Below are 27,188 nucleotides of genomic sequence, written 5' to 3'. Positions count from 1 at the left end.
TCCTTAAGGAGGATATCAAGTACCAATATATTAAAATGTTGATAAACTGTTACATCTTTAAGTCCCACGAATTCACAATACCATACACACTACATACTCACATTTCCAATCATTTATAGCACATAACAACGTTATTAGAAAAACTGGACGGCCAAGACCAAGGATGTTACAGAGTGCTGACAGGGAGAGCCAAGATCAGGGAGTGGTTTTAAGAAAAATGTCTACTAAAAAACATGGGAATGGAAGTAATTTAAAATGTTCAACACATATTAAATGCATAACTTTGATTCTAAATCACCGTTCAGTATATGTTGTATTAAAGGGTGTAAGAATTGCCACCCCCAGTGGAATGTTGACGCCCAAGACAGTCAGAGCCTCCCATAATTCAATACCCTGCCATTTTCTGGTTGTACCAAAAAATAAACAACTAGCAAATGATTTCCCCTCTTAAAAAAAAAAAGCATTTACACTTAAAAAAATGTGATGAGGTGGGATTCCAATCGCCTTCTTAAAAATGTTTCTTCTAGAGCTACTAAAAAACTTGCATTTACCAAATAGCTGATAAAAATATTTCTCTGGATTGTATAAGAAGGGAGAAACACCCTTAAGACATGGTATATGGTATTAACCAGCCTTGGTTTCTTTCTCTTCTGCACCATCAGAGGCTGGACTCTTTCCTGCTGCCTTTTTTGGCTTCGCTTCCACTTTCACAGGAGCTGGTTTGGCAGATAGCCTCGCCGACCTCCTCCTGGGCTCCTCCTCTCCGCCACTTCGCTAAGCTGACCTTCCTCTTGGGCATCTTGTCGGTGCTGCGGGACACGTCGGGCCAAGAGCCTTCTTAAAGCCGGGCTTCTAGCTGCTACCGCTCCTCCCGTCCTGTGTCTCCTTTATGTTGCGTCGTCTTGCTGTGTCAGCTCCCAGTGTGTGCGGTGCCACTCCTGGGCGGTCTCTGCGGGGGACACCCCTGCGTGGCACGGCGCTCCTTGTGCGCGGCAGCACTGCGTGTGGGCCAGCTCATCACGCTGGTCAGGAGGCCCTGGGTTTGAACCCTGGACCTCCCATATGGTAGGTGGACGCTCTATCAGTTGAGCCACATCCGCTTCCCTGTGGTACCCTTTTTTGCTTTATTAAGTTATAATTTAGTTCCATGTGTAAGTAGAGCAGGTTCTCATATTGAGCTCTGTTTGGCTGTTTGTTCTTGGGCTGATATATCACCCTACTTATTGTGACTGTAATTTATATTGTGTCATTTTTTTCCCTACAGTTTTGTTGTTAGATATATTTTGAAACTTACTGCTCAGAGTGAATTTGTTTGCGGTGACTAGACCTTATTTTCTTGATGTTTCCATCAATCTATAACCTTTATCTTTAAAATTGCTTTTAATTTATGCTTTTGGGGAAAACTTCCAACTTTCAGGAAAGTTGCAACAGTATTTCAGAGAAAACTAATGTAGTCTTCACATAGATTCACTGACTGTTAATATTTTTTCATATTTTCTTTCTCACTGTATGTTGTATGTTATTATACCTTTGAGGACTTAGTTGTACACACACTCTGTCTCTAAATGTAAATCACACGGGCACTTGCCTGTGTAATCACAATGCAGTGATCACATTCTGGAAGTTTAGCATTTGTGGCATGTTACTGTCTAATGTTGTCTGTATCCACATCTCCCAGTTCCTGGTAATGTCCTGATGGCTCTTCTCCCCTCCCCCACTCAGAGGCCTTCCTTGCATTTGCATTTGTCTCCCTTTCGTTTCCTTTAATCTAGATTCTAAAACAACTCTTCTTTTCTTTTTCTTTTTAGAAGGTACCGGGGATTGAACCCAGGACCTCATATGTGGGAAGTAGGTGCTCAGCCCCTGAGCTACATCCGTCTGTACCCCTCTTGTCTTTCTTGTCGTTTTTAAGGAGTCCAGGCCAGTTGCTGTGCAGAATGTCTGTTATATTGGATATGGTTGATTGTTTCTGCGTGAATAGGCAAAACGTTTTTGGGTAGGAGTATTAGATAGTGATGTGTTATTTTCAGTGAGTCTGGAGGCCCATGAGGACAGTTCCTCCCAATATTGATGATGTTAAGTTTGCGCATTTTGCTGAGGTGGGGGACAACAGACCTCTCCCTGTCAAGTTATTTTCGTCTTTTTGTAGAAGTTATCTGTGAAGCTTTGCTTTGAGGCTGAATGAATGTCCAGCAATCTCAAACTCAGTAATTTTAGCATCCATTGATTCTTGCTTGACTCGGATGTTATCATAGTGCTTTAAAAGGATGACTTCTCATTTCCAGTATCCTGTTAGCTGGCATTCTTCTATAATTTTACCTTAATTTATATTTGATTTGATGTTAAGATTTCTCCCCCAGCTTTATTTGGTTCATGTTTGTCTTTTATGTCTTTTTTCCATATTTTTATACTTTTTGATCCTCATTATTTACCCCTTCTGCTTTCTACTAGGTAGAAGTTCCTTCTCTTGGCTTAAAAGTTATATGTTCTTGGGAGTGGATGTGGCTCAAGTGGTTGAGTGCCCGCCTCTCACATGGGAGGTCCCGGGATTGGTTCCCAGTGCCTCCTGAAAAAACAATAACAAACAACAGCAAAAACAAAACGAATAAACCAACTTAGGAAGCTGATGTGGCTAAGTGACTGTGCCGACTTCCCACATATGAGGTCCTGGGTTCAAAAAAAAAAGTTATACATTCTGTTGTTATTAGCATTTGTCTTTAACTATTAATACTTAACGTATGTGTATGTTTATTTACTCTTGTTGATTTTTAAAGTTTGCCAATGTCTGTATCTTCTCTTTAATAAGACCAGCTCTTTCTCCTACTCTTATGTCACCCAGTCAGGTTAATATTGTTTAGGAGCTTTGGTTCTTTGTATTACTGGTATTTTCTTTCTTTACCTTTCTCTCTTCTCCCACTCCTACCCTTTCCTCTCTCCTCCCTTCTCACATTCTTTCATGATCTTATTTAAGAAGAGAGCAGTATGTTATGTAACTTTATATTTTCTTTTCAATTGCTGGAAGTAATAAAATAGTTTTTGATACTCATGTATAAAAAGAGTAGAGGAACACACTTGTAGATGAAACAGTTGTACCATCTACATGAGACATTTAGTGTGTAAAATGCTGAGAAGTGACTTTTGACCCCCTGGAGTGCTCTTCAGTAGGTGCCTGCTGTTCTTTGCAGCTGTTTTCTGATATTTACGAAGGAATTGAGAATACCTACCTTTCACAGGCTTGTAGTAATTGAGATGATATAGAAGCATATTGCTAGACAATGATATTAATAATTGCAATCATCAAGCACAGGGAATCACTTAAAATGCCACAGTTTAAAAAAGTAAAAATTTAATTAAGAAAAGTTAGTTGATTTCAAATCAGGATGTCAATAGAATGTGGTCTAATATATATATATATATATATGTATGTGGTCTAATATATATGTAATATATTCCTTTAGTAAACTTTATATGTTATCAGTTATTTTGTGTAGCAAAAGAAAAACAAAGAAATTATTTTTTGATCCAAGATTCACTCCAGATGGCACATTGGGTTTCAATTATCTTTCATTGTCTTTAATATGGGACATTTGCTCAGTCTTTGTCTTTCAGAACCATGACATTTTAAATAACTAAAGACCATTTACTTTGCATACTGTCCTCAAATTTGGATTTTATTTTGTTTCAGTGTTAAACTTTTTCCACGGTACTGCCATTAAAGTACATGGAGACTCTATGGGTAATGCTTTATCATAGTTTTAATGTTCAAAGTGATGCACTTCACCACTGGTTGAATACTTATTTCTTGGCAGAACAGAGACATAAATAGCTGGTTACTTTGGGTATATGTTCTTCATATAGAAAGAATGTCTAGTACTTGACTCAAGAGCTTTTATGGTCTTTTTGGAGAATGTGGGAGAAAGGAAGGGAGAGATGAGAAGGGCATTTAATTAAATCTATAACTCTTATCAGAATGCCAGAAAAGATAAAAATAACAGCTGTGGCCACTTGTGCAACATACCCTTTTTATCTCACTGGTCAGGTGTTTTAATTTCCTTTTTGACATCTAGAGAAAGAGTGAAGTCTGAAATGGCAGCTATGTGTGAGGAATAGCCTACCCATCTGCTAGAGAAATGGCAAATTTTTTAAACTTTTTTTTTTTTCTTTTGAGGTACTGAAGCCAGCAGTTGAACCCAGGACCTGGTATGCAGGAAGCCGGCACAGCCACTGAGCCACACTGGCACGCTTGTTCCCCTGAGTTGGTTTTCTCATTTTCCTTATTGTTTGTTTTGTTTTTAAGGAGGCACTGGGAACCGAACCCTGGGACCTGTTATGTGGGGAGCAGGTGCTCAGCTGCTGGAACTGCCTCTGCTTCCCTTTCTTAACTTTTTTATTACTCAAGTTGGGTCTGTATTTCCTGCTTATGTTGTTTTATTTTGTGGTTTTTGAAATAAGTTTATCTGTAAGATCAAGTTTTTACCTGTATGCCTAGAATAAACAAAGTATCCTAGAAACTGTTACAGTTGATTTAGAGCTATATATATGAACTAAAACATTCCTTTCAGGTCTCTTAAATTGAGAACAGTAATTTGAGTATAAGTAGTTAAACTTTTTGAAAAAGTGCTGTTTGAAGCCATTGTTTTCCTCCTGAACCTGAAGCTTCTCAGACTATATGTGGTCCTCCTAGGGGTTTAATACGGCTTGGGTAATATCAGGGGTGCTTCTATCTTGAGGATCAAGAAATTGAAGCCCAGACAGGACTGAACTCACCGTGAGCCCTTCTGACCTTGGCTGATCAAACCAGGTGCTATATGGTGGAGGGACGCCAGGGGCTTCGCCTGCCTTGACTCAGTCCCTGTTGTTGTTGTGCCTAGAGGAGAGCAGGTCTGAACTGAGTAGTGCTTTGTGTTGGACATAGCTGTCTCCAGGATGGAGTAGTAAAGTGTTAGAAGAGAACATCAGCCTTTTGGAGCCATGTGGCTTATGACGTCAGTCAAGGAAAGACAGAATAAGCCAGCTTCAGAAAAGTCTTTCTCGATTATGAAAGTTGTGGGGTGGCATAGCTTTATGCCAAGATATTGAGAACACTAATCTGTAGTTTCTGAATTTTTAGCCAAAAAGAATATCCTCTTTAGTCATTGGGAAATACTAATATAAAGAATACCTAAGTACAGTTGCAGCCCTGGTGTACCTTTTTAAAATTTTTTTTATTTTTAGGAGGTACTGGGGATTAAACCTGGAACCTTGTATGTGGAAAGCAGGTGCTCAACTGTGTGGGTCACATCCTCTCCCCTCTGGTGTATCTTTTTTTTTTTTTTTTAAAGATTTATTTTTATTTATTTAATTCCCACCCTCCCCCGGTTGTCGGTTCTCTGTGTCTTTTTGCTGCGTCTTGGTTCTCTGTGTCTTTTTGCTGCGTCTTGTTTCTTTGTCCGCTTCTGTTGTCGTCAGCGGCACGGGAAGTGTGGGCGGTGCCATTCCTGGGCAGGCTGCACTTTCTTTCGCGCTGGGCGGCTCTCCTTACGGGTGCACTCCTTGCGCGTGGGGCTCCCCTACGCGGGGGTGTCTGGGGCTCCCCTACGCGGGGGACACCCCTGCGTGGCACAGGGCACTCCTTGCGTGCATCAGCACTGCGCATGGGCCAGCTCCACACAGGTCAAGGAAGCCCGGGGTTTGAACCGCGGACCTCCCATGTGGTAGACGGATGCCCTAACCACTGGGCCAAGTCCGTTTCCCCCCTCTGGTGTATCTTGAGGGAAAAAGAGAATACTTCTAAAATTGAAGTAAAGCTCATACACATTTTTATTTTTTATGAATTAGATTACTCATCATTTTGAATTTTCCTTTCTGCTAAATTATTCCTAAATGTTAGATGAAATTCATTTAATGTTTTGAACTTTTATATTTTTAGATAAACTATAAAAATTACACAGCTGCTACTTAGAGATATTTAAATTATTTTAGCAGTAGGATCATGGTTTAAGGTCCTAAGCCAGTTGATGGTCAGCTGCTACAAAATTAAAAGAAGCTAACATGCAAGAATAAAAAAGTCTTAGTGGGTATGGACATCATACTTCAGTGCTGCATGTTGTCCTTGCCTGCTTTAGGCACTTAGCTTTTGTTGTGACAAAGGATATTTCTTGATTAGGAGGCTGCCTTAGGTTTTCTGTCAGGAAAGCTGGGAATGTTTTCCCCTCATTTTGTTAGGAATTAGAGTAAAATGTGTTATCAGCTTCTCATATCAAGATATATTTTATCGAATCAACTTCAGCTTCACACATCATTTAATTAAAATTAATTGGTTGGTAGAAACATTTAGCTTAAATCTTTGTGCCATGGTTAGCTTGGTAATTTTAAGATTAAGTTGCTTCCAAGCTTCAATTAACCTGACACTAAATGTGCTGAGTTTTCTATAAGCCTGTTTTTTTTCCTAACCATATTATTTTTATTTAGGGGATATATTGTTTCTAAATGTCAATGTTGTGCTTTTAGCAAAGATGCCTGTAAAATAAATATTTATAGAGATTTTCACATTGACTTCAAATATAAAATTGCACATTAATTCCATAGTGATCTCTAATAAAGAAATTTTACAAAGATGAAAATAGTGCTTGTCTGCTTTCATGTTAGGCGTTGTGATTCATTTGCTCTTTCATTCAGCAGACACTGAATGTGCTCTAAGAATTAACACTGATTTGGAGAGACAGAACTCTCTTCCCTGTCTCTTGCTGTCTAAGGAGCAGGTTATGTAATCGTGCCAGGGCGTGGAGCCCTGCCTAAGGGGTGGCGTGCGAAGAGGGCTGAGGGAAGGCCATGAGCTGTGGCTTGAGGCTTGAGCCGTGGCCAGCGAGGCTCCCTGGACATTCAGGAATAGCGTGACCAAGGGAGTGAAGAGCAGGTGAGCCCAGTGGGGGCTGCGATGATACGATTTCACAGAAGCAGTTCCCAAACCGAGGCTTGTGCCCTGCTTATGTAAAGAAAATATATTTACTCTCAAGCACATCACTTTCGTTACTTCTTCAGTAGTCTTCTCTGAAAGCAACCTTTGGCTGTTAATGACTTTACTTTGTTGATATCTGAAAAGCACATTATTAAGGCCTTCTAGTCCAGCAGCTTAAACTAAACAAAACCCTGTAATAATTATCATTTTATCTTATTTGAACAATTTGTAGAAGCACAGAATAAGAAATTCCAGTATCTCCTGAATGTCATGCAGTTTGTATTTAGTTGAAGACAAGTGATAAAAAGTGGGTCACTTTTTCAGCTTACGGCCAGTAGTTTTCTTTGATTATGCTGTGCTATAATTACTTTCTGAACACACTGCTGAAGTGTGTGAAGAAAACATCATATGCTAGAAATTCCTAAATCACTCTTAGCTTTCATCATGTTCATTCTCTTGTCAGTGACAATTGCATGACTCCTGATTTTCCATTCTGTGATTTTTTTGTCAGTGTTAGTATGTAGCTAAGTGTGTGAGACTCAGAAATCATTGGGCTGGCAGGTAAAGGAGGCATGATTGAATTATTAATTCAGTGTTGTTCAAGTGTAGTTTTCTATTCATTTCCATATAATGTGTAAAAAGCATTAAATTAAAAAATATCCCTGACCTTTTCGTACATGACAAAATATAATTCAGGAAAAAACTTTGCAGCAATATTTTTTTTCTGAAGGTGCTTCATAATCTTCATTATAATTTTATCAAAGATGATCTACCATGGTTGTTTGTTATATATAAATTTTAATTTCTTCTTAGGAAATTTTGAAATGTCAAACTTAATATTCTGCTTTTAATTACTCCTCCATTACCCAAAAGACATTTTCTTGAAATACATGTGGACTATTGAATAAAACCTAAATTTAATTCTTAAAGGCCTTATGTAATATTAAAACTATTACCGTATGAGCAATTATCCACAGATTAGAATTATGATGTAATGTTTATGTTCTATCTTGTTTACTAAAAAATGAAATGGGCTCAGTTGATTGAGCTCCCCTCTACCATATGGGAGGCCCTGGGCTCGTGTCCCAGAGCCTCCTTGTGAAGGCAAGCTGGCCCGTGCCTGCTGAGAGCTGGTGCAGGAAGATGACGCAACAAAGGGAGACAAGCAGACACAGAAGAACGTACAGCAAATGGACACAGACAGCAGATAGCAAGCAAGCTGAAAGGGGTGGGGAATAAATAAATTTTTTTAAAAATTGAAAAAATTTAAAAAAAAAGAAAAGAAATGGTAATATATCAGTAGTTTCAAAAAAGATATAATTTGCTTCTGAAAGTACTTAAAATATTTGTATTAACCGTCAGCTGCTTTCCAAATTTCCAAAATAAGTCTAGAATGCTTACTTTTTGTTATTTTGTTAGCTACTGTGTGCTCCTCTAGCAAGAAAACATACCTGTGACACCACAAATACATTCATATCCCATAGAAGAATGTTTAAGGTGCATTTTCTCCCATGTATCACCCCACGATACTAGTGACATACCTCTGTTATAGATCCTGATAGAACATTCTTATATTTGTATTCTTAACCACAATCCTTGGCCACCCCAGAGTTCACTGAGTTACAGAGGACAAGTGCTTTTCAGGACAGAATTTCACAACTTATAAGGCAGTTTTGAGCAGAAGTTGGCAACTGGTGAATACTGAATGTTTTTGCCAAACTATAAATATCTAGTCTAGAACTGTGGATGTTCAAAAAACAGTCTTGGAAAATTAAGAATTTCTTTAGAATAGTAGGAAAACCAGCATTTTCTCAGTGTTTTGTTTTGTTTTAAGTACCAGGACTGGGGATTGAACCTGGGACCTCATATGTGGGAAGCCATTGCTCAACCATTGAGCCACATTGGCTCCCCTGAGTTGGTATTTTCTTTGTTTGCTTGTTGTTTTTTTTGTTTGTTTGTTTGTTTTAGGAGGCACGGGGAATGGGACCCGTGACTTCCTATGTGGGAAGCAGGCACGCAATCACTTGAGCCACATCCGCTCTCAAGCAGTTATTTTTAAGTATGGGAAACGTCAGTTTGTAATTGACTTAGTCTAAGTATTAATGTACCTGAATATTGTATTCATTTTTAGCTTGTTTTAAGTTGACTTGAAACAAAATGTAATAGCACTAGCTATTTTTTATAAAAGCAACTTATTTTAGGACTTGAAGAATCCTTTATCCTTCTTAGATCACAGGGAGTAGCATTAAAATGGAAACAGGAAGTGAGAATTGTATTCTAGTCCCATAGAAATATGCTAAGCAGCAACCATTTGAGGTGTGCCTATGACAAGTGAAGGTCATCAGGAGTTCCCAGATTCCTAAGAACTACTATAGCTTATGATATGCTCATAAAATGCATACCTGTCCTGGTTTGCTTTTGTGGACCCCAAAAAATTATGTTCTTAAGCTAACCCATTCCTACGCTTGGAAGCCTAGCCTGTTGTGTGTGGGGCCTTTGGGGTAGATTCAGTTAAGAGATGCTGAGGTTGCATTAGACTCAGGGACCTTGACTGGACCTTGCTTTGGGAACTTTGATTGGAAAGGTTAAGTCTCAGCTCTTGGCTGGGTCTTATATACTGAAAATGCACGGAGAAACCCAGAGAAAGGGAGCTGCCATTTTGATCCTGCCATGTGAGGTAGAGGACTGCAGGAAAACAGAGAAGCCCTGAGAGACTGAGGGAAGTCCTGGTATTGGAATCAACAGGGTACAGATGCTCAGAAAGAGGCCCCCTTGGCATGGGCCCACGATGCTGCTCAAGGCTGAGAAGATGAGCCAGCCACATGCCAGGTCTCCCATAGCTGAGCTCTGGGAGGGGATGAGGAATCTCGGCAGAGACTGGCCGCCATCTTGCCTCCCCACACAGCAGGACGCCAGGGTCACCGGCCTTTGGTGAGAAAGCATCTCTGATGGTGCTTTGATTTGAACATTAAACGGCCTTGGAACTATAAGATTTTCTCTTAATAAAATTCCCGTTATAAAGGCCAGCCATTTCTGGTACTTTGCATTGGCAGCCCTATGGCAAACTAAGCATCCCAAGGATGAGTTGAAATGAAGAAAGCCCTGGAATGCAGATGATAGAAAGTTGACCAAGATCACTCACTTGAGAGAGTCACTTATTGCTGAGTGATAAACCATTGTATGAATATGTATTCACATAAACGGCACTATTTATTCATTCTCCTGTTGATGGACAGCTGCTGTGTTCCCAGTTTTTGGCACTATCTAGCATAGGAATTAAAGGGTCAGAGGGTAGGTGTACATTTAGTTCTATAATAAACTTCTTGATCTTTCAAAGCTGTTGAACCATTTTATATTCTCACCAGCAGCATATGGGAGTGTGGTAGTTTGAAGCTTTTATGGACCCCAGAAATTCATTTCCTTACGGTTAATCCCGTCCTGTGCATGTAAACCCACTGTCGGGGGAACTTTTGATTAAGGGCCTTTGATTAGGTTGTGTGACCCAGGGTGAGTCTGAATCCTCTTACTGGATCCTTTATAAAAAGAGGGATAAAAAGCCCAGACACAGAAAGAAGCTGCAGAGGCAGAGAGAAACCCAGAAGGTACAAGAGAAGGTCCTAGGAGCCAGAGGCTGAGATAGTGGAACACAGAGGCTGAGAGGAGCCACTTCAGCCAGAAGTTGAAAGCACCAAGCCGGCAGAGAGGGGAGATGCACGGACGCCATGTGCCTGATGCCCATAGCTGCAGCTTGGGGGAGAGAGCATCTTCTGATGAGGCCTGATTTAGGTGCTTTCACAGCCTCAGAACTGAGAGCTTTTAACCCAATACATCTCCATTTTAAAACCCAGCCCATTTCTGGTATATTGCTTCCAGCAGCTTTTAGCAAACTCAAAAAGGGAGATAAGGTTGTACCATTTAGGCATTCTGGTGGGTGTGAGTTTATTTTGCATTTCCTTGGTGATTAATGATGTTTAGCATTTTTACATAAATTTCTCCACCATTCATATGTTTTGTAATATATCTGTCGAAATTATTTGCCCAACTTTTTCTTGGTGACCCATGCTTTAATTATTGACTTGTAAGAGTTTTAAAAATAATACATCCTGATACATGTACCTCCCTTGCCCACTCCTCCCCTTCCTTCCCCTCCCCTCTATCCTTTCCTCCTTTGACCCTTCCTCCTTCCCTCCATCCTTCATGCTTAAGTTGTTGAGGGATACTGGACTGTAACTTTCTTTATTTGCAATGTCTTTCTCAGGTTTGGGTATTAGGCTCATGCTGTCCTCATAAAACAAGCTGGAAATGCACCCTCTATTTTCTGCAAGTTTGTGTAAAATAGGCACTTTTTTTTTTTTTAATGTTAAATGTTTGGTACAATTCTCTAATAAAACCATCTGTGCCTAGAGTTTTCTTTGTGGGGAGCTTTGTATCAATTTCTTTAATCTTTGATTGGTATGAGACGACACTACAGATTTTGTGTCAGTTTGTTTTTCAGGTAATTTTCCCACTTCATCTCATTTGTCAAACTTGGCAGCATAAAGTTATTCCTAATTTTCTCTTACTCTTTTAATATTTGTAAGTCTGTAGTGAGAAACCCACATTCATTCCTGGTATTTGTTCTCCCTCTTGATCAGTTTAACGAGGGATTTTCATTTTTCCTATTGTTTGTCCTCTGTTTCATTGATTGCTGTTGTTTTATTATTTCCTTCTACTTCCTTTGGATTTTCTTAGTTCTTTTTTAGCTTCTTAAGATGTAGACTTAGAAAATTGGTTTTAGGATGCTCTTTTTTTTTTTTTTTTTTTAGATTTATTTTTCATTTATTTCTCTCCCCTCCCCCTCCAGTTGTCTGCTCTCTGCATCCATTTGCTATGTGTTTTTCTGTGACTGCTTCTATCCTTATCAGCAGCACCGGGAATCTGTGTTTCTTTTCGTTGCATCATCTTGTTGAGTCAGCTCTCCGTGTGTGTGGTGCCATTCCTGGGCAGGCTGCACTTTCTTTCGCACTTGGCAGCTCTCCTTACAGGGTGCATTCCTTGCGCATGGGGCTTCCCTATGTGGGGAACACCCCTGCATGGCAGGGCATTCCTTGTGCCCATCAGCACTGCGTATGGGCCAGCTCCACATGGGTCAAGGAGGCCCCGGGGTTTGAACCGCAGACCTCCCATGTGGTAGGCAGACACCCTTTCATTGGACCAAGTCCACTTTCCTAGGATATTCTTAATAAAAGCATTTATATAGCTGTAGAGCTGCAGGGTGCCTTAAGAGTTACCTCCTGAGAGCCTCCATGTTGCTCAAATGTGACTACTCTCTAAGCCAAACTCAGCATGTAAATGTATTACCTTCCCCCCAGTGTAGGACATTGTACCAGGGATGAGCCTTCCCGGTGCTGAGGGATTACTACCAAGGACCAGCTGGTGATGCAACTAGAAAAAGATCTTGAATAAAAAGGAGAAATGATAAAGACAAATGAGTTTATATGGCTAAGAGACTTCAAAATGAGTCAGGAGGTCATCGGGTCGTGCATATGTACATCTCAGCAGGATTTTAGAGATAGCCAAAGTAGATACAACTCCAGTTAGTGGTGCTCTTGAGGGTTATGGAGAAACCCAGGTACTGCGGTCATGGCAGATGGCTCTGGAGTTTAGTGCCTTGCCAGTGAGCCCTACTTTGGAATTTGTGCTCCTGAGTGTGATGGAGTTGGACTCAGATGTGACCTCTACACATGCCTCTTCTGTCACTTTTACTGAACCTGTGGTTAGTGCTGCAGTTGGTGTATGCTCAGGAGACTGGAATCTCTGGACTGTCCATGTGCCAGCTGGGTCCTGAGCCACAGTAAAGTTGCAACACCTACTCTCCGGTTCATTGGACTTAACCCAGGTCAGCTAACAAGGAACTGAGGATGGTCAACCATGACACCAGGGAGCCGAGGGAGTTTACAGCTGCAAGCAGGAGAAGTCCATCCATCAGCTATGTGGGATCTAAACCCCCTCTCAATTTAGAGGTGGAGTGGACATCACCATCCCAGTTTCCTCAGGATAGAGGAATAAAATGGATTAGAGTGGATTTACTGGTATTCTACTATAGAATTATTGTGACTCTAGCAATGGAAGAAGTTATGTCATTGATATGGACACAGTGGCCACAGGAGTTACTGAAGGCAAGGAGAGGGAAAAAGAGGTGTAATACTGGACATTTTTTGGTACTTTGACTTGTTCTGAATGATACTGCAGGGACAGATGTAGGACATTATATATCCTGCCATAGCCCACTGACTGAACTGCGAGAGGGTGTCCACTACAACGTAACCTACAGTCCATGCTGTGTATGTAGCAGTGCTTCAAAATGCATTCATCAAATGCAGTGAGTGCCACCCTGATGAAAGAGGTTGATGTGGGAGGAGTGGCAGGGGTGCGGGGAGCAGGGTTATATGGGAACCTCATGTTTTTTAATGTAACATTTTGTGTGATCTATGGATCTTTAAAAAAAAAAGATAAAAACAAAAAAAATGAAACAAAATCAGACAAAAATAAAATTAAAGCATTTTTAATTGTGACTTTCCCACTGACCAATGTTTTAGCTCTATGTCATGGTTTTTGTTATTTTCAGTAACTTTAATTTGAAATATATCCTAATTTTCCTTGTGTTTCCTTTTTCTACCCACATATTACTTAGACGTGCTTGTTAAAAATTTCAAATGCATGAGTTTCTTTTCTAGCTATCTTATTATCGTTACTTTCAAATTTAATTCCATTGTGGCCAGAGAATATATTCTCTGTGCTTTCAATTATTTTAAATTTATTGAGAATTGTTTAATGGCCCAGCATATTTTCTTGGTGATCATACTATGTGAACTTGAAAAGAAGCTGTATTCATGTGGTTGGGTACAGAAAGTTTTTGTTCAGACTTTCATTTTCTCTGCTTTTGTGTGTGTGTGTCTACTTCTCTTACTGTCTTTCTGTCAGTTACAACAAATATTGTGGAAATGTCTATCAATTTTTTGAAACTCTAGCACGTACACATTTATGATTGTATCTTTCTGATAAATTGACCCTTTTATTATGTTGATGTCACTTTTTGTTTTTTCTTTCTGTTTTAAAGTCAACTTTATCTGACATTAATACAGCACCAACTTTTTTATGCTGTTTGCATGGTATCTTTTTCTAGTCATTTACTTTCAACCTGTCCTTGTCCTTATCAATCTATCTGTGTCTTTATTTATAAGTGCATCTCTTGTAGACAGTGTGTAATTGGGTTTTATTATTTTAAGCATTATCACAATTTTTGCCTTTAAGCAGAGTGTTTAGTCATTAACACTTACTGTAATTATTGATATGGTTGGGTTTCTGTCTTTTTATTATATGTTTTCTCTTTGTTCCCTCTATATTTAGCCTTCTGTTATTCCTTTCTTGGCTTCTTTTGGATAAATGAATACTTTTTTAGAATTCCATTTTAATTTATCTATTTGTGTTTTTTTAGTTTAAAAAAATTTTTAAATTTATTTCTCCACACCCCCCCAGTTGTCTGCTCTTTGCGTCCATTCGCTGTGTGTTTTTCTGTGACCGCTTCTATCCTTATCAGCAGCACCAGGAATATGTGTTTCTTTTTGTTACGTCATCTTGTTGTGTCAGCTCTCTGTGTGTGTGGAGCCATTCTTGGGCAGGCTGCACTTTCTTTCGCACTGGGCGGCTCTCCTTATGGGGTGCACTCCTTGAGTGGGGCTCCCCTATGTGGGAGACACCCCTGCGTGGCAGGGCACTCCTTGGGCACATCAGCACTCCTTGTGCGCAAGCCAGCTCCACACGGGTCAAGGAGGCCCTGGATTTGAACCGTGGACCTCTCATGTGGTAAGCAGACGCCCTATTCATTGGGCCAAGTCAGCTTCCCTAATTGTCTTTTTATCTATATCTCTCTGCATTGTTTTTTCCTTTAATGAGTGCTCTAGAGATTAGAGTATATACATACCTCCTTAGCTTTTCACATATATTTAGAGTTGGTATTGTAGCATTTCAGATATTGCAACTGTTTGGGTTTGTTTCCCCTAATCTGGTGTAAGAAATAGTTACCTTTAATGCGGAATTGTAATTTTAGGAAAATCAGAGGCAGTAAAATAACTTTATCTAGAGGTGAGACTTTTGACAAATTCAGCCTTCTAAAACTTGGCCATAAACTGGAGCTTTCTTACACTGTACTCTTTTTTGTTTTGTTTTGTTTTTAAATGATCACTTCTCCTCCACAAAGTATTTGATTTAGCAGAGATTTAGGGAGCTTCTTCTAAGTGTTAAGCCTCAGCTAATGTAAATATGTTATTAAAACGTGTTCCTTGCCCTCCCAGTCTAGTTAGAGGGACACTAATAAATAATTACAGTGTTACCCCTTAGTTTGTTTACAGTTAACACCTACTTTTGTTTTTCTTTGAAAGAATCTTTCTCTGTAGTTTTAGGTTTGGTTTTTTTGGTAATTTTCTAGCCAATATCTTTCTACACAGACTATATCATTTTTTGTCTTGTTATTTTTGTAAAATGGGGAACTGTATTATTCTAAAGTTCATGTGCCGCTATTATTCTGAACTCATACATCATTCAGTAACAAAATCAGAGTAGTTTAGAATAATGGAATGACGCTGCTCTTCTATATGGCTTGTTGTAAAAATCATGTTCCTATTTACATACTCTTATTTTGCATGTGAGTGTGTGTATGTGCGCGTGTATCTATAGCCTGAGGCCTGCAGTGTTTCCCACACATTTTGTTGTTCATGTAATTCTTTGAGAAAAGTTGAGTTCTATTTGAAAGAAACTTTCCCTGGAGTATTAGTTTTATGAATAATTTTTTTTCCTTTTATTTTTTAAAAATTGATATCCTAGACATGTTTTTAAAATAAGTTTAACATGATATTTTCAGTAATGAATTCTTCAAAAGAACCTTTGTTTTTCCCTAAAAGAACAATACTTTCAGCAAATAAATTCCCTTCACATCAAAGAGAAAAATTGAAGTGTAATGTGAAAATAATGGAAGTCTTATGAGGAAGTAATTTTGTGAAGTCTCCTGTTCGAGCGGTGACTGTGGGGCCTGACTGCGGAACCCGGAGTCTCCTGTGCCAGCGTCTCCACCGTCAGGGTGCTCTGCCTCTGTGTGCCGCAGTTTCCCTTCTGTGAAATGGGGTTATTAGCAGCACCTGTAAGAGGTGCTACGTGCATCTTAGTGTGTGTTTGATGAGTGTTGCTCCAGCACCGTGCTGCCCCAGCGATGAGTTGCCCAGGTCAAGCAGTGCCCCTGGTTTCAGGTCAGCATTCACCAGGGGACTGGGTGGGCGTGTGCTGGTCTGTACTGGTGCGTAGCTAGGACACCATCAGCACGTTGCTGTTGTCAAAGAGTTCTGTGCCTGCAGGAACACAATACTTTCTTTGAAAGATAAGCCCCCAAAATACTTACTATAGATAGTTGTAGGGTGAGGTCTCCAGAGATAGCTGCCTTTATTTCCTTGTTTTATAAAGTAGTGTTTGTTTTATTTCTGTTAATTAGCCTTTGTATCTTGGGAAGGACAGGCGAGCAGGGATTTGTCTGTGCTTCTTAGTAGCAGGCCCAGTCTCTTTCTGGAGGTGCTCACATGAAGCAGTCCCAGAGACCATCTCAGTCCTGCTGGTTTCTTACATCCCTCTCGACTTCCTGTCCAGTGTGATTTCATGTTATTTTCTCTGCACAGTCCCTTATACATTCATTCCTTACATCCCTCTTGACTTCCTTTCCAGTGTGATTTCATTTTATTTTCTCTGCACAAACTGTTATATATTCCATCCTAATTTCCCCTTCCCCACCTCTCATGATTCTAAGAATACCAAAATTGTGCATTTTCATTCTCTTTATCAGTCCTATCTCCAGGTGTGTTGTTGATGAGAGGGATAGGTTCTATTTGTTGGTTGAATCATATCACCACATTTATTGAGCTTTGCATATTCTATATATTTTACTTTTTAAATCTAGTTTTAATTTTTATTCAAATAAGAGGTATACATAAAGTCAAATAGGTACATAAGGATTTTTTTTTGAAGATTTATTTATTTACTGCCCCCCCCATTGTCCGCTCTCTGTGTCCATTTGCTGTGTGTTATTCTGTGTCCTCTTGCCTTCTCTTTAGGCGGCTCTGAGGACCAATCCTGAGACCTTCCGGAGCGGGAGAGAGGCGCTCATTCTCTCGTGCTACCCCAGCTCCCTGACCTGCTGCATCTCTTATTGTATCTTCTCTGTGTCTCATGTTGCGTAATCTTGCTGCGCCAACTCTCCCCGTCAGCCAGCACTCCTGCGCGGGGTGGCACTCCTGCGTGGGGTGGCACTCCTGTGCGGGGTGGCATTCCCGCGCAGGCCAGCTCGCCTTCACCAGAGGCCCTGGGCATTGAACCCTGGACCTCCTCTGTGGCACACAGGAGCCCAGCTGCTTGAGCCGCATCCACTTCCCCTGTAAGGATTTTTAAAAGGATTACTCTCAGTATTGCTAAGTACGCATAGACTGCATGTAGCAAATACCCCCCATTTTAAGAATTTTTCTTCTGGACAGTACAACCTGAAAGATTAGCTGAAATATTTATAAAACATGCTGTCTTGCTTTAGATATACTGATTATTTTATCATTTTCTTTGAGACTCTGGATCAGTTATACTAGATTGTGCTTGTGGTTTATATATGAATATAGATGTTGTGGGATAAAAAATTTTGAATCAACACATTTTAAATATTTTAAATTTTAATATTTTAAAATCTTTCTCAGAAAGGTGAATGATAGACAGCTACATTCTTCAGGGGAAGTTTCGCCTTGTTGCATATGTAGAGCTGCTGCCTCCCAGCTGGTTTTCTTGCCTTGCAGAAAATGCCTTTGTTTGATGCATTATTTGTATCTGCTGTTTGTCAGTTGTGGTCACAGTTTTTGTTGTATCCTGTAAACAGTGAGCCATGACAGCAGAATCTAATGGTTACTAGCAGACAGCTCTTTTCTCTGGTTCTTAGCAAGAACTTTTTAATGGAATATGAAAAGAAGACATTTATTTAATATTTCATAATCTCATGCTATAGTAGAAGCTCTCGGACCTAATGTGGCCTTATACTGGCGATAAGCGGTATGGTTGGCTTGTTGTATACTGAAGATAATAGTTGTTTAATTGAAAGAGTTGAAGTTTGAAATCCTTTATACCCTTAAATATTGTGGTCTTCTTTATAACATGTAACTATACATTACATCTCTAGCCTTTTGCTGTAAAACTTTTCTTTCAGTGAGTCTCATCAGAGTTTCTATGTTATTTTCCCTAAAGCATGCCCATGCCTTATCTACAAAGTTTCAGCTTTGGTTTTTTTAAAATGGAGAGGGAATTTAGACATATACAAAGTTGTCTGATTACAGTCTGTTAGGTTTGTATGATCCCCACCCCATCTTTCACATACATCTTACAATGTTGAAATAACTCGCTTGAGAAGGGGAGGAGGCCCAGATAAAGCTTGTGAGCCTAAAGAGAGGGAACTGATGAGGTGTGGAAGTTTAGGAAGTAGATGGACGGGCCCTGTATGCCACATGCTGTGGAATACAGATGAGCATCTTTGTGGAGTTCAGTTGAAATTTAACATTGTGTTTCCTCTAAGCCACTTTAATGCTTGAAATGTTATAAAATTTCAAGCTTGAGAAAAAATTTGACTCCAGAGATTAAGATGGAAATCCTATCTTTAAAGTTCTAACTCTTTTGTTTTGTATCTTCCTTAATATTTTATCTTTTGAAGAACTGACATTTTAGTTCAGAGTATGACACTGTATTATAGCAGACAAGATGTTAATTCTCTTTCTTTAGAGAGCTCTACTTGGCTAGTAGTGTAGAAGAGGTTCAAAATCTTGATAACTTATATGTAATGCAGAATATTGGGGATTCAAAGTCAAATGACATTCTCAATTTTTGGAGATGGTGAAGACATGTTAATAGATATTATATAAATAAATGAGTTGGGACCGTGACTTTCAGAAGTGATGCGCTTTGGAAGTATCAGTGACATGCCTGCTACCACCCGGGACTCTTCTCCTTCCCCTGGTGCCCCTTCCGCTCCCCTCCCCTGCTCGGCCTCGGGCAGTCCTGTCTGCTGTACCTCTTGCATGTAGCCTCGTGCTTCCACTTCTCTCCGGATTCTGGGTGGTCCAAGCCACAGCATCTCACACTGGCCTTCTGCTCTTGCTTTCCAGGCTGCCTTCCCAAGTCCTTTTTCTGCTTCATAGCTAGAAGGTCTTTTAAATTGTGAGGCATGTTCTGATTAAAGCCCGCGCTGGCTGCCCAGTGCACTTGGAGTGAACTCTCAACTCTTGACCATAGTGCAGACGCTCCTCTGAGTCCTGCTTGCCTTGCTGGAGTGACAACAGCCGTGGTTGAGTCGTCCAGGTCGTGTAGGTGGGTGAGACGAAGTAATGGGCAGGCATTCAAAGAGTCCCTCCTAGGTGCGCGATGTTGTTGGAGTTACGCTTTCTTTTGACCAGCAGTTTTTATCATGGGTGTATTTGAAAGGAGGTTGCTATTCAAAGACTTGATTTTATTGCATCCTCAATAAATAGCAGATACAAGAATAGCCAAGCAGTTCTTAGTCTGCTTAAATGCAGGAAGCATTTCATTCACTGGTACCACAAGAATGGGATTTGGCAAACGTCACCTGACTAGTCTCATTCTTTATCATAATGTGTACCTGCTCACCAACTTTGAATATATTCAGCAACTTGACAAGGCCACAGAATTGTAATGCAGTGTCATGGTTTTTAAGATTGGTATCTTTTTTTTTTTTTTACCAGCTTTCATTAGCCTTATAATTCCAAATTTCACTTTAAAATAACAAAATTAAGGAAGATGGAGTATAATCAACTATATATACCAATTGTATTTGGGGTATGTGCCTATGTGTGTGTATATATATATTAACATATATGAAGTTTTTGTTTAACTTGGAACCAGATCTTCAGTAACATACAGTTTACTAATTTACTAATTTGCATAGTTTCTTTAGTGACTCAGAATCTTGAGGACTTTGACTAGGTATCCATTTCGAGGCTTTTCATGATACAGATGGAATGATAGTATAGATTTTTAAAAAGTATCTTTTTCTGCTGTGCTTGTTTAGATCTTCATTTTAAACATTTTTTAAAACTATTCATTAACTGTGGTTCTTAACTCTTGTCAGCTTTTCTTGTCACAAGCTACTTTTCCCTGAGAAACTGAAATTATCTTACTGACCTTTTCAGCTAAAATTCTTTCTACACAAAGCTGGAAATTCTTATCAGAAGAACTTCTCTGTCCCTCTCATTGTTCAGTTGCTTGTATATACACTGATATACAGGCAGGATTTCTTTTTGTTGTAACTGAGATGAGTTACTTTAAAGCTGGACCTTAAGTTTTTTCCTGGACCCAGGGAGAGGTGAAAAAAATATGAATCATGTAGAGAATGGTCAAGAAAGCTTAAGCTATTATATTCAGTGATGTGCCATTTATTTTCAGATTTTTATTTCTATTTTATGTACCAAAATATCCTCATTTTAATGAGTGCTGGGGATCCTGCCTACCTCCGTTACCACCCAGACTGTAAGGTAAAGTATTGACAAGCAGCTCTTTGCCCCGTTGTCTAATCTGCGTGTGAAGTTCACAGTCCAGGCGCACGCCCAGCTGGTGTTGGATGCCTGTCTTAGACGCTGAGGACAGGAGCAGGGGACGCAATCGCCTTTGCTGCCAAACCCAGCCCGGCGCTGTGCCTGCGCCCGCTCTCCTGGGCTGCAGGGCTGCCTGGGCTCCTCCCCGCCCGCCTGCCACGGGGCAATGCTCCAGGAGCTCCTCCGCTGCGCCGCTTCTCACTGTTCATTCTCTTTATTCTTGGCTTCTGCTGCTTCTGGGCTCTGGTGAGAGAGGGATTTGTAGCCTTAGCATCTCATTTTGAAGATTCCTTTCTACATTGGAAAACTGATGAACTAGTGTTTGTGTCTTTGGCTTTCTTGGCTACTGGGAAATGCTGATTTGGAAATGTTTCTTTCTATGGTTACAGCTTTCCCAGGGGGATCGAAGCGACCAGACATTTGATTGCTAAGTGGTTTGTGTGTCTTGATTAATTAAGCACTGGCCAAACTGCTCAATTAATTACGTGTTTCAATATTTCGGATGTCTCTAGCAATGCGGAAGAAATAGTGAGGGGGGAAACCTTGGGTCATTACATCTAAATCTCCTGGTTTTAGATGCTTTCTTTAAATATATATATAGAGAGTGTGTGGGTTTTATTTTTCAAGGCATGGCATGTCTCAGTTTAATTTACAAATTAGGGGTTAAACTATTGCTTTAACTTAAATGATCCCACTGAGACATTATTTATTGCACCTTGGAAGATGAGTGTAGGTCTCAAAATTTTAATCCCTGAAAACTGGGAAATACTGGTCTGTATCAATTAAAATTTTGTTTTTGGGCTTGTTATTAACAGTAAATTTGTTAATTGAATTGTAAGCTGTAAGTGGTACTTTGCGTTACTTAGCTTGTGTACTCTTGTCTAGTGTTACGTAAATGGTGTCACTTACGACTTTCTGTTATGTGAAGAAGAAATTTCTTAACTGTTAGGCTGACAAATATCCTTTAATCTTTTAAAAATAAGCCAAACTTTGGTCATTGGCTTATTTTTATACCAAGAAATATTTTACCAAAAAAATTCAGTGCAACATAAAAATTTAGACAGTACCACTAGGTTTATTTCAGTGTGTGTCCTGCACAAAAGTTGTTACAAGTTAAGTTTTTGTAGTTTGTTGGTCTTGAAGCAGTTTTATCGCCCAGTGCTGTTTATCGCTGCAGGTGTCCATGTCTGTGGTCATCACCCCACAAGAGCAAAGCACACACTGTCCCCCCAGGGTAGTACCCTCTGCCCTGTATGGTCAGCAGATGGGCAGAAGCTCAAGCTAGGAGTGGGTGGAAGTGCCTTTGTGTTGCTGACTTTTGGCTATTTTTTATACATACATAAAACATGATATACAATAAGGTAAAATTGATATCAGCCTTTTTTCCTGCAGCAGTATTATAGAATATTTGAAAGATGCCATTGTTAAATATGAAATTGAGATTATCTCTCCATTTTATTTATTTGTGTATTTTATACTTGGTAACAAATAATGGAGATGAAACTGAGTTTTAAAGGTTCTAGTATAGAATCGTTTCCTTTTTAATATTTATCTGTGAAGGTTGTAATTTAAAATATGGAAGGATCCTTAGAAATCACCTAATTTTACTTTTTAATATTTACATGAGGAAATTTGAAACAAGATATTAAGTATCTTACCGAAAATTTTTAATATTTCAGAGCATATAAAATAGTGTTGTGAGGCGTCTGCGTATGAGGAGAATCAGGAAAATCATCAGATTGACCACCCATTGATTGTTAAAGGCTATTTCATATCTCGAGGGGTAAATAGAGCTTTTCAGAATTTATTATACAGACTTTGAAGTGAGCCTCATGATAAAAATAGTTTTGCCTGTAAAGAGGGGGAAATTACTGGCAGGTCACCAATATAATAAATATAATAAACACATACAGTTCTACAAATGATTAGTTTAAATTCATGACTGTGCTCCTTTTAGTGAATTAATTGGGTTCAGATTTGCTCCTTCTGCTCCTCCTTTCCTTGTCTGGCCCCTCATCATTCTTCATCTTCCTCATTAGACTCTACCCGTGAGGGTAAGAAGCTGTGTTCTCTGTTGATGGCCACGTTGGCCGACTCAGGTTTATGTGGCTAAATGAGTTCCTAACTCACTTTAGACATTTTCAATTTGAAATACCTGCGTTCTGTGTTTGTAGTGAACAGAGTATCTGCCAGGCGAGAGCAGCCGTGATGGTTTACGATGATGCCAATAAGAAGTGGGTGCCTGCCGGCGGCTCAGCTGGCTTCAGCAGAGTCCACATCTACCATCATACAGGGAACAACTCGTTCCGCGTGGTCGGCAGGAAGATTCAGGACCACCAGGTAAGGCTCTGCCAGGAGTGGGCGTGGCATGTGGAGTAAAAGAAGGCGCTCCAAGTTGTGGTTACTTAAAACAGTCTCTGGAAAAAGCTGAATAAATGTTTGCCTCCCACTTTTCCCACCTCTCATGAAGAATGAACTTTGGAATTTAAATCTAAGATGAAGATTTAGAACTAATTGTATAAAGACCTAAGTACTAATTTCGCTGTTGTCGATCTTTATTAGAACCTCTGGCCTTCCAAGTAGCTCCATTTTGGAATGCATAATGTCAATTTATAACAAATATGAAACACTACATAATTACAGATACCATGTGTAAGGAATTCATTTCTTCCCAAAGTATGGGATATGGGGATAGAGGAAGGAGTTAAAAAATATAGTTCAGAAAATATTGTTAAATTCACACATGATAGATAAATAGTAGGTATTAAGATTTTTGGAACAGGCTTTTTGTAATTTGTGTCTGAGATGGCAATCACTTTTACTAATTCTTTGCTGTTGATTTCTAGAAAGGTGACTAGATTTTCTGGTTTCTTCAATGTTAACAGGTTAGAAGCAGTCTAAAAGCAGGAAAATGTAAGATCTTGCCAGCAACTGCTATATGTGTAGCAATAAGAACTTTCATGAAGAGTAGACTCATGAAATGCTTGTTTCTGATAATGTGGTGGAATCAATCTGTAAGTCATCCTGCTACAGATGCAGAGAAAAAGTAGCAAATTTGTAAGAAAAATGTAACTTTCCCACTGCCCCTCTGAGTTGTGAAGGAGGGAGATGTGGGTTCCCGGGGAAACGCGGGGAGTGGGTGTGAGTAGGGCTGCAGCACAGCCACAGGCCTGGCTGGGGCTCAGGCCGCTGTGCCTGTCAGCCCAGGGAGGCAGAGCAGCTTGCGTGTGTCTCAGCTCTTCTAGGAGCTCCTGGAGAAATGGGAACCGCCAGCTCAACTTACATGGCTTTAGTCAGTAAGTTAACAAAAGACTGGTCCCAGGCCAGCGAAGATGCCCCTGCAGAGACACTTTCAAAGCAAAAGCATTTCACTGAACTTACCAAATTCACCTGCTTTCTTCCCTCTTGACTGCCTGCTCCGTGCCTCTCCTCTGTGCCCCAGCCCAGCTCTCCTTTTCCCCTGTGCTCCCACCTCCTCTTGGCTGCACATGAGCCGCCCACCGCCCGCTGGTGGGGGCACTTTCTCTCTTTCTGTCTTTCTTCCAGAAGAGTGTCCAAGCAGTGAGGTCAGAGATATCAAATACTCCCTAAAATGTTATGAAAAAAGGAAAAATGGAAACAGAACAACTACAACTTGGTAGAAATTGTTGAGCACTCTTAACAGAGTATGCCAAACAAATAGCCAAATAACAAATAGATTTTTGGTAAATTTAGTGAAAGTGGTCAGTTGACAGTGTTGATGAACAATCCTAAAAATATCTAAATGTTGGCCAAAACAGAAGAATACTTAAAAATAATTAGAAAAAAAATCTGTATAAGCCAGGAAATTTCCATATGAAACTAAAATTTTTATTTATGAAATAATTAAACCTATGATTCCTAGCTTTTGACAACTGGAATATATCTTAAAATGATTGGAAATTTAAAAACATACTTCTAAATAATTTGTGAAACTAAGATGACATCATTACAAAAATTAGGAAGTAAGAAAATATTTAGATCTGAGTGACAAGCTATCAAATATAGAAAACCTATAGAATGAAGAAGCTAAGAGTGACAAGCCTTAACTGCATATAGTAGGGGGAAAATGAAGAATAAAAAGTAATGAACTTAACCTGAAGAAAACAAAAAGAAATAACTAAATATAAGAGAAGAAATTAATTAAATAAAAAGAGACTGTTAACAGAAAAGCTATTCATTGAAAAGATAAACTAGATAAATGTCATAATCAGCAGAGAAAAAAGACAAGGCACAAATAGACAATATTAGGAAGGAAAACAAAAAGGACACAGCCCTGATCTGCATGGTGGAGCCAGCAGCTTCAGGGATTGGTCCCCTACAGCAGCTTTGGACAACCAGCAAGAATGGTCAGAAACACCTTTCTCAGAGCTCCTGAAGACAGTCCAGGGGTTGCAGTAATGGAGTGAGTGCGGAATCAAGAAGGGGCAGCTGGGGAGCGGTGGGATCTGGGCCCTGGTGGCCCCTCCACCTTCCCACCAGCCTGGCTCACAGCTGGCCTTGCTTTTAGCACAGGTCCCTGGTCCTGGTTCTGGGGAAGCAGGGTAACCTTGATTCCCATCCTGGGACCACATATGTCTGGCCACACTGGTGGCCTGAGGGCCAGAAGTAGGACCCTTGTTGCAGGCCTGCCGTTCCAGAACTCGCCTGCATGTGGGCGGCAGCTTGCACAGCGCTCTTTCCATACTCGGCTGGTTCCAGACTCTGGGCCCTCTCCCAGCCTCTAGGACCTTCTCTTTTCCAGCAGGCTTCTTTCACCTGGCAGGATCAACATGGGCTTCCTTTTCCTGTTTGCCTGTCTCCGTTTATATCAGTCCCTGCAAGAGAATGGAAACCCAAGCTGGCTCACGCTTCACTGATGCGAATCCAAAGCCCTAAAGTTATCTTATCAAGTAATCTAATCAAAGGACCCTCAACTGAATTTGATATAATCAAAGGGCCCCACACCCACAGGAATGGATTAATTTAAGAACATAATCTTTTGGGGATTCAGAAAACAACTTCAAACTGCCACATTGACTATAGTAAAATTAAAATATTGTGGGGAATCGGATGTGACTTAAGCAGTTGGGTTCCCACCTCCCACATGGGAGGTCCCGGGTTCAGTTCCCAGTGCCTCCTAAAGAAGACGAGCAGACAGCAAGCGGACGCCATGGTATGGCATGGCGAGGTTATGCAACAAGGAGACACAGTGAGGAAACACAACGGGAGGCATAACAAGTGGGGGACAGAGGTGGTTCAGGCTGTTGGGCGCCCCCCTCCCACATGGGAGGTCCCAGGTTTGATTTCTGGTGCTTCCTGAAAAACAAAACAGAGGATGAGCAGACACGGAGGGCACACAACAAGCAGACACAGAGAACAGACAGTGAGCACAAAGGGGAGAAGAAATAAAATAAATCCTTAAAAATATATCTTGTAGCAGTTTGGCATTATTTATGAATTCCAAAAATAGATATTGGATTATGTTTGTAAACTGGTTTGTTCCTCTGGGCATATTAGATTGTATTTGAGTCAGAGGTTTCACTTTTACTTGATTAAATAATGATTAAGGCTTTGATTGGGCCACATCAGTAAGACATTGAGTCCCCGCACCCTCGGTGGGCAGGAACTCACAGAGAAAACCACACGGCAGAGCAGACGGGAGTTTTGATATTGCAGTCCCTGGAAGTAAACCCACAGAGAAGCAGGTAAGTGAGGAAGGAGAAGAGGCTCCATTAGACATGGCAAAGGCCTTGGGATGACACAGCTGTTTGCCTGACAGTTTACAGCTGGTCTTGTGGAGGGAAACAAGCCCGGGGAAGGGGGGAACCCAGGAAGCCTGAACCCTCAGTCCGCAGCCATCTTGCTCCAACACGTGAAAATAGACTTTGCTGAGGGAAGTAACTTACGCTTTCTGGCCTGAGGTCTGTAAGCTTCTACTCAAAAAAGTACCCTTTATAAAAGCCAACAGACTTCTGGTATCTTGCATCCCTTTGGCTGGCTAATACAAACACCGTGGAGTGCGTTTTAACTCTCAGGCAGTCGCTCCCACTGTGGTGGGATTGACCAGTGTTTTTGCACAACCCTCCTGGCGAGTCGGGCTCCTCAGAACAGCTCTTACATCTCAGCTTCGGAGGACGGTCTTTTCAGTTAGACTCATGGTCCAAGGCTCCTCCATGCAAGCCCGGTTTTGCCAGTGGCCTAGCTTCTCGCCAAACGCCCCAGAGCAGCGGGAACAGCAGTGCACTCCCGAGGCCTTTTGCTGTCCCCGCAGTTTCCTGGGCAGCTGGGGTCTGCTGAGCCTGCAGACCCGGGAGATGAGCCTCGGGGATCCGGGCTGCGGGCCTGGCCGGTTAGCAAGAACCGAGATGGAGGCACTGGAGCGTTCCTTGCATTCTGGTGATTCCTGCTAGATGTTCTTGGCTGCTTGGCTCCACAGGAGGTCTTCTAGAAATCGGAAGACAGGGTGAAAATTCCCTCTCCTTCCCCCCACGAGCACATTCCGCCCCAGGGAGTGGCCCCTCTCCTGACTGCTGCCCTCTCGGGGTGGACGCCCCCTTTGGTGCAGGTACACCCCAAGTGAAGAGGTTTATCCTACGCAC

At 40.7% G+C, this 27,188-nt stretch overlaps 1 protein-coding gene and 1 long non-coding RNA gene across 8 annotated transcripts in view; one reads left to right on the top strand and one right to left on the bottom strand.

Annotated features, from left to right (window-relative positions):
* The window catches only part of ENAH (ENAH actin regulator), a 159,767-nt gene that overhangs the window by 67,437 nt on the left and 65,142 nt on the right, over positions 1 to 27,188 (top strand). For all 7 annotated transcript variants that reach the window (XM_058309348.1, XM_058309351.1, XM_023589949.3 and 4 more), the window contains exon 2: positions 22,764 to 22,929. In XM_058309348.1, coding sequence (XP_058165331.1) covers positions 22,764 to 22,929 — 166 coding nt within the window. The remainder of the gene's footprint in view (positions 1 to 22,763; positions 22,930 to 27,188) is intronic.
* Positions 24,769 to 27,028, bottom strand: LOC139436249 (uncharacterized). The gene is made up of 2 exons (XR_011645339.1): positions 26,496 to 27,028; positions 24,769 to 25,424 (listed from the first exon to the last, which is right to left on the bottom strand). It is a non-coding gene; the product is annotated as an uncharacterized lncRNA (long non-coding RNA).

The sequence above is a fragment of the Dasypus novemcinctus genome, chromosome 13, assembly GCF_030445035.2.
Source record: "Dasypus novemcinctus isolate mDasNov1 chromosome 13, mDasNov1.1.hap2, whole genome shotgun sequence".
In the NCBI taxonomy this organism is placed as follows: Eukaryota; Metazoa; Chordata; class Mammalia; order Cingulata; family Dasypodidae; genus Dasypus; species Dasypus novemcinctus.
Note: the sequence above shows the minus strand (reverse complement) of the source record. Positions and strands in the feature narration are given on the sequence as shown.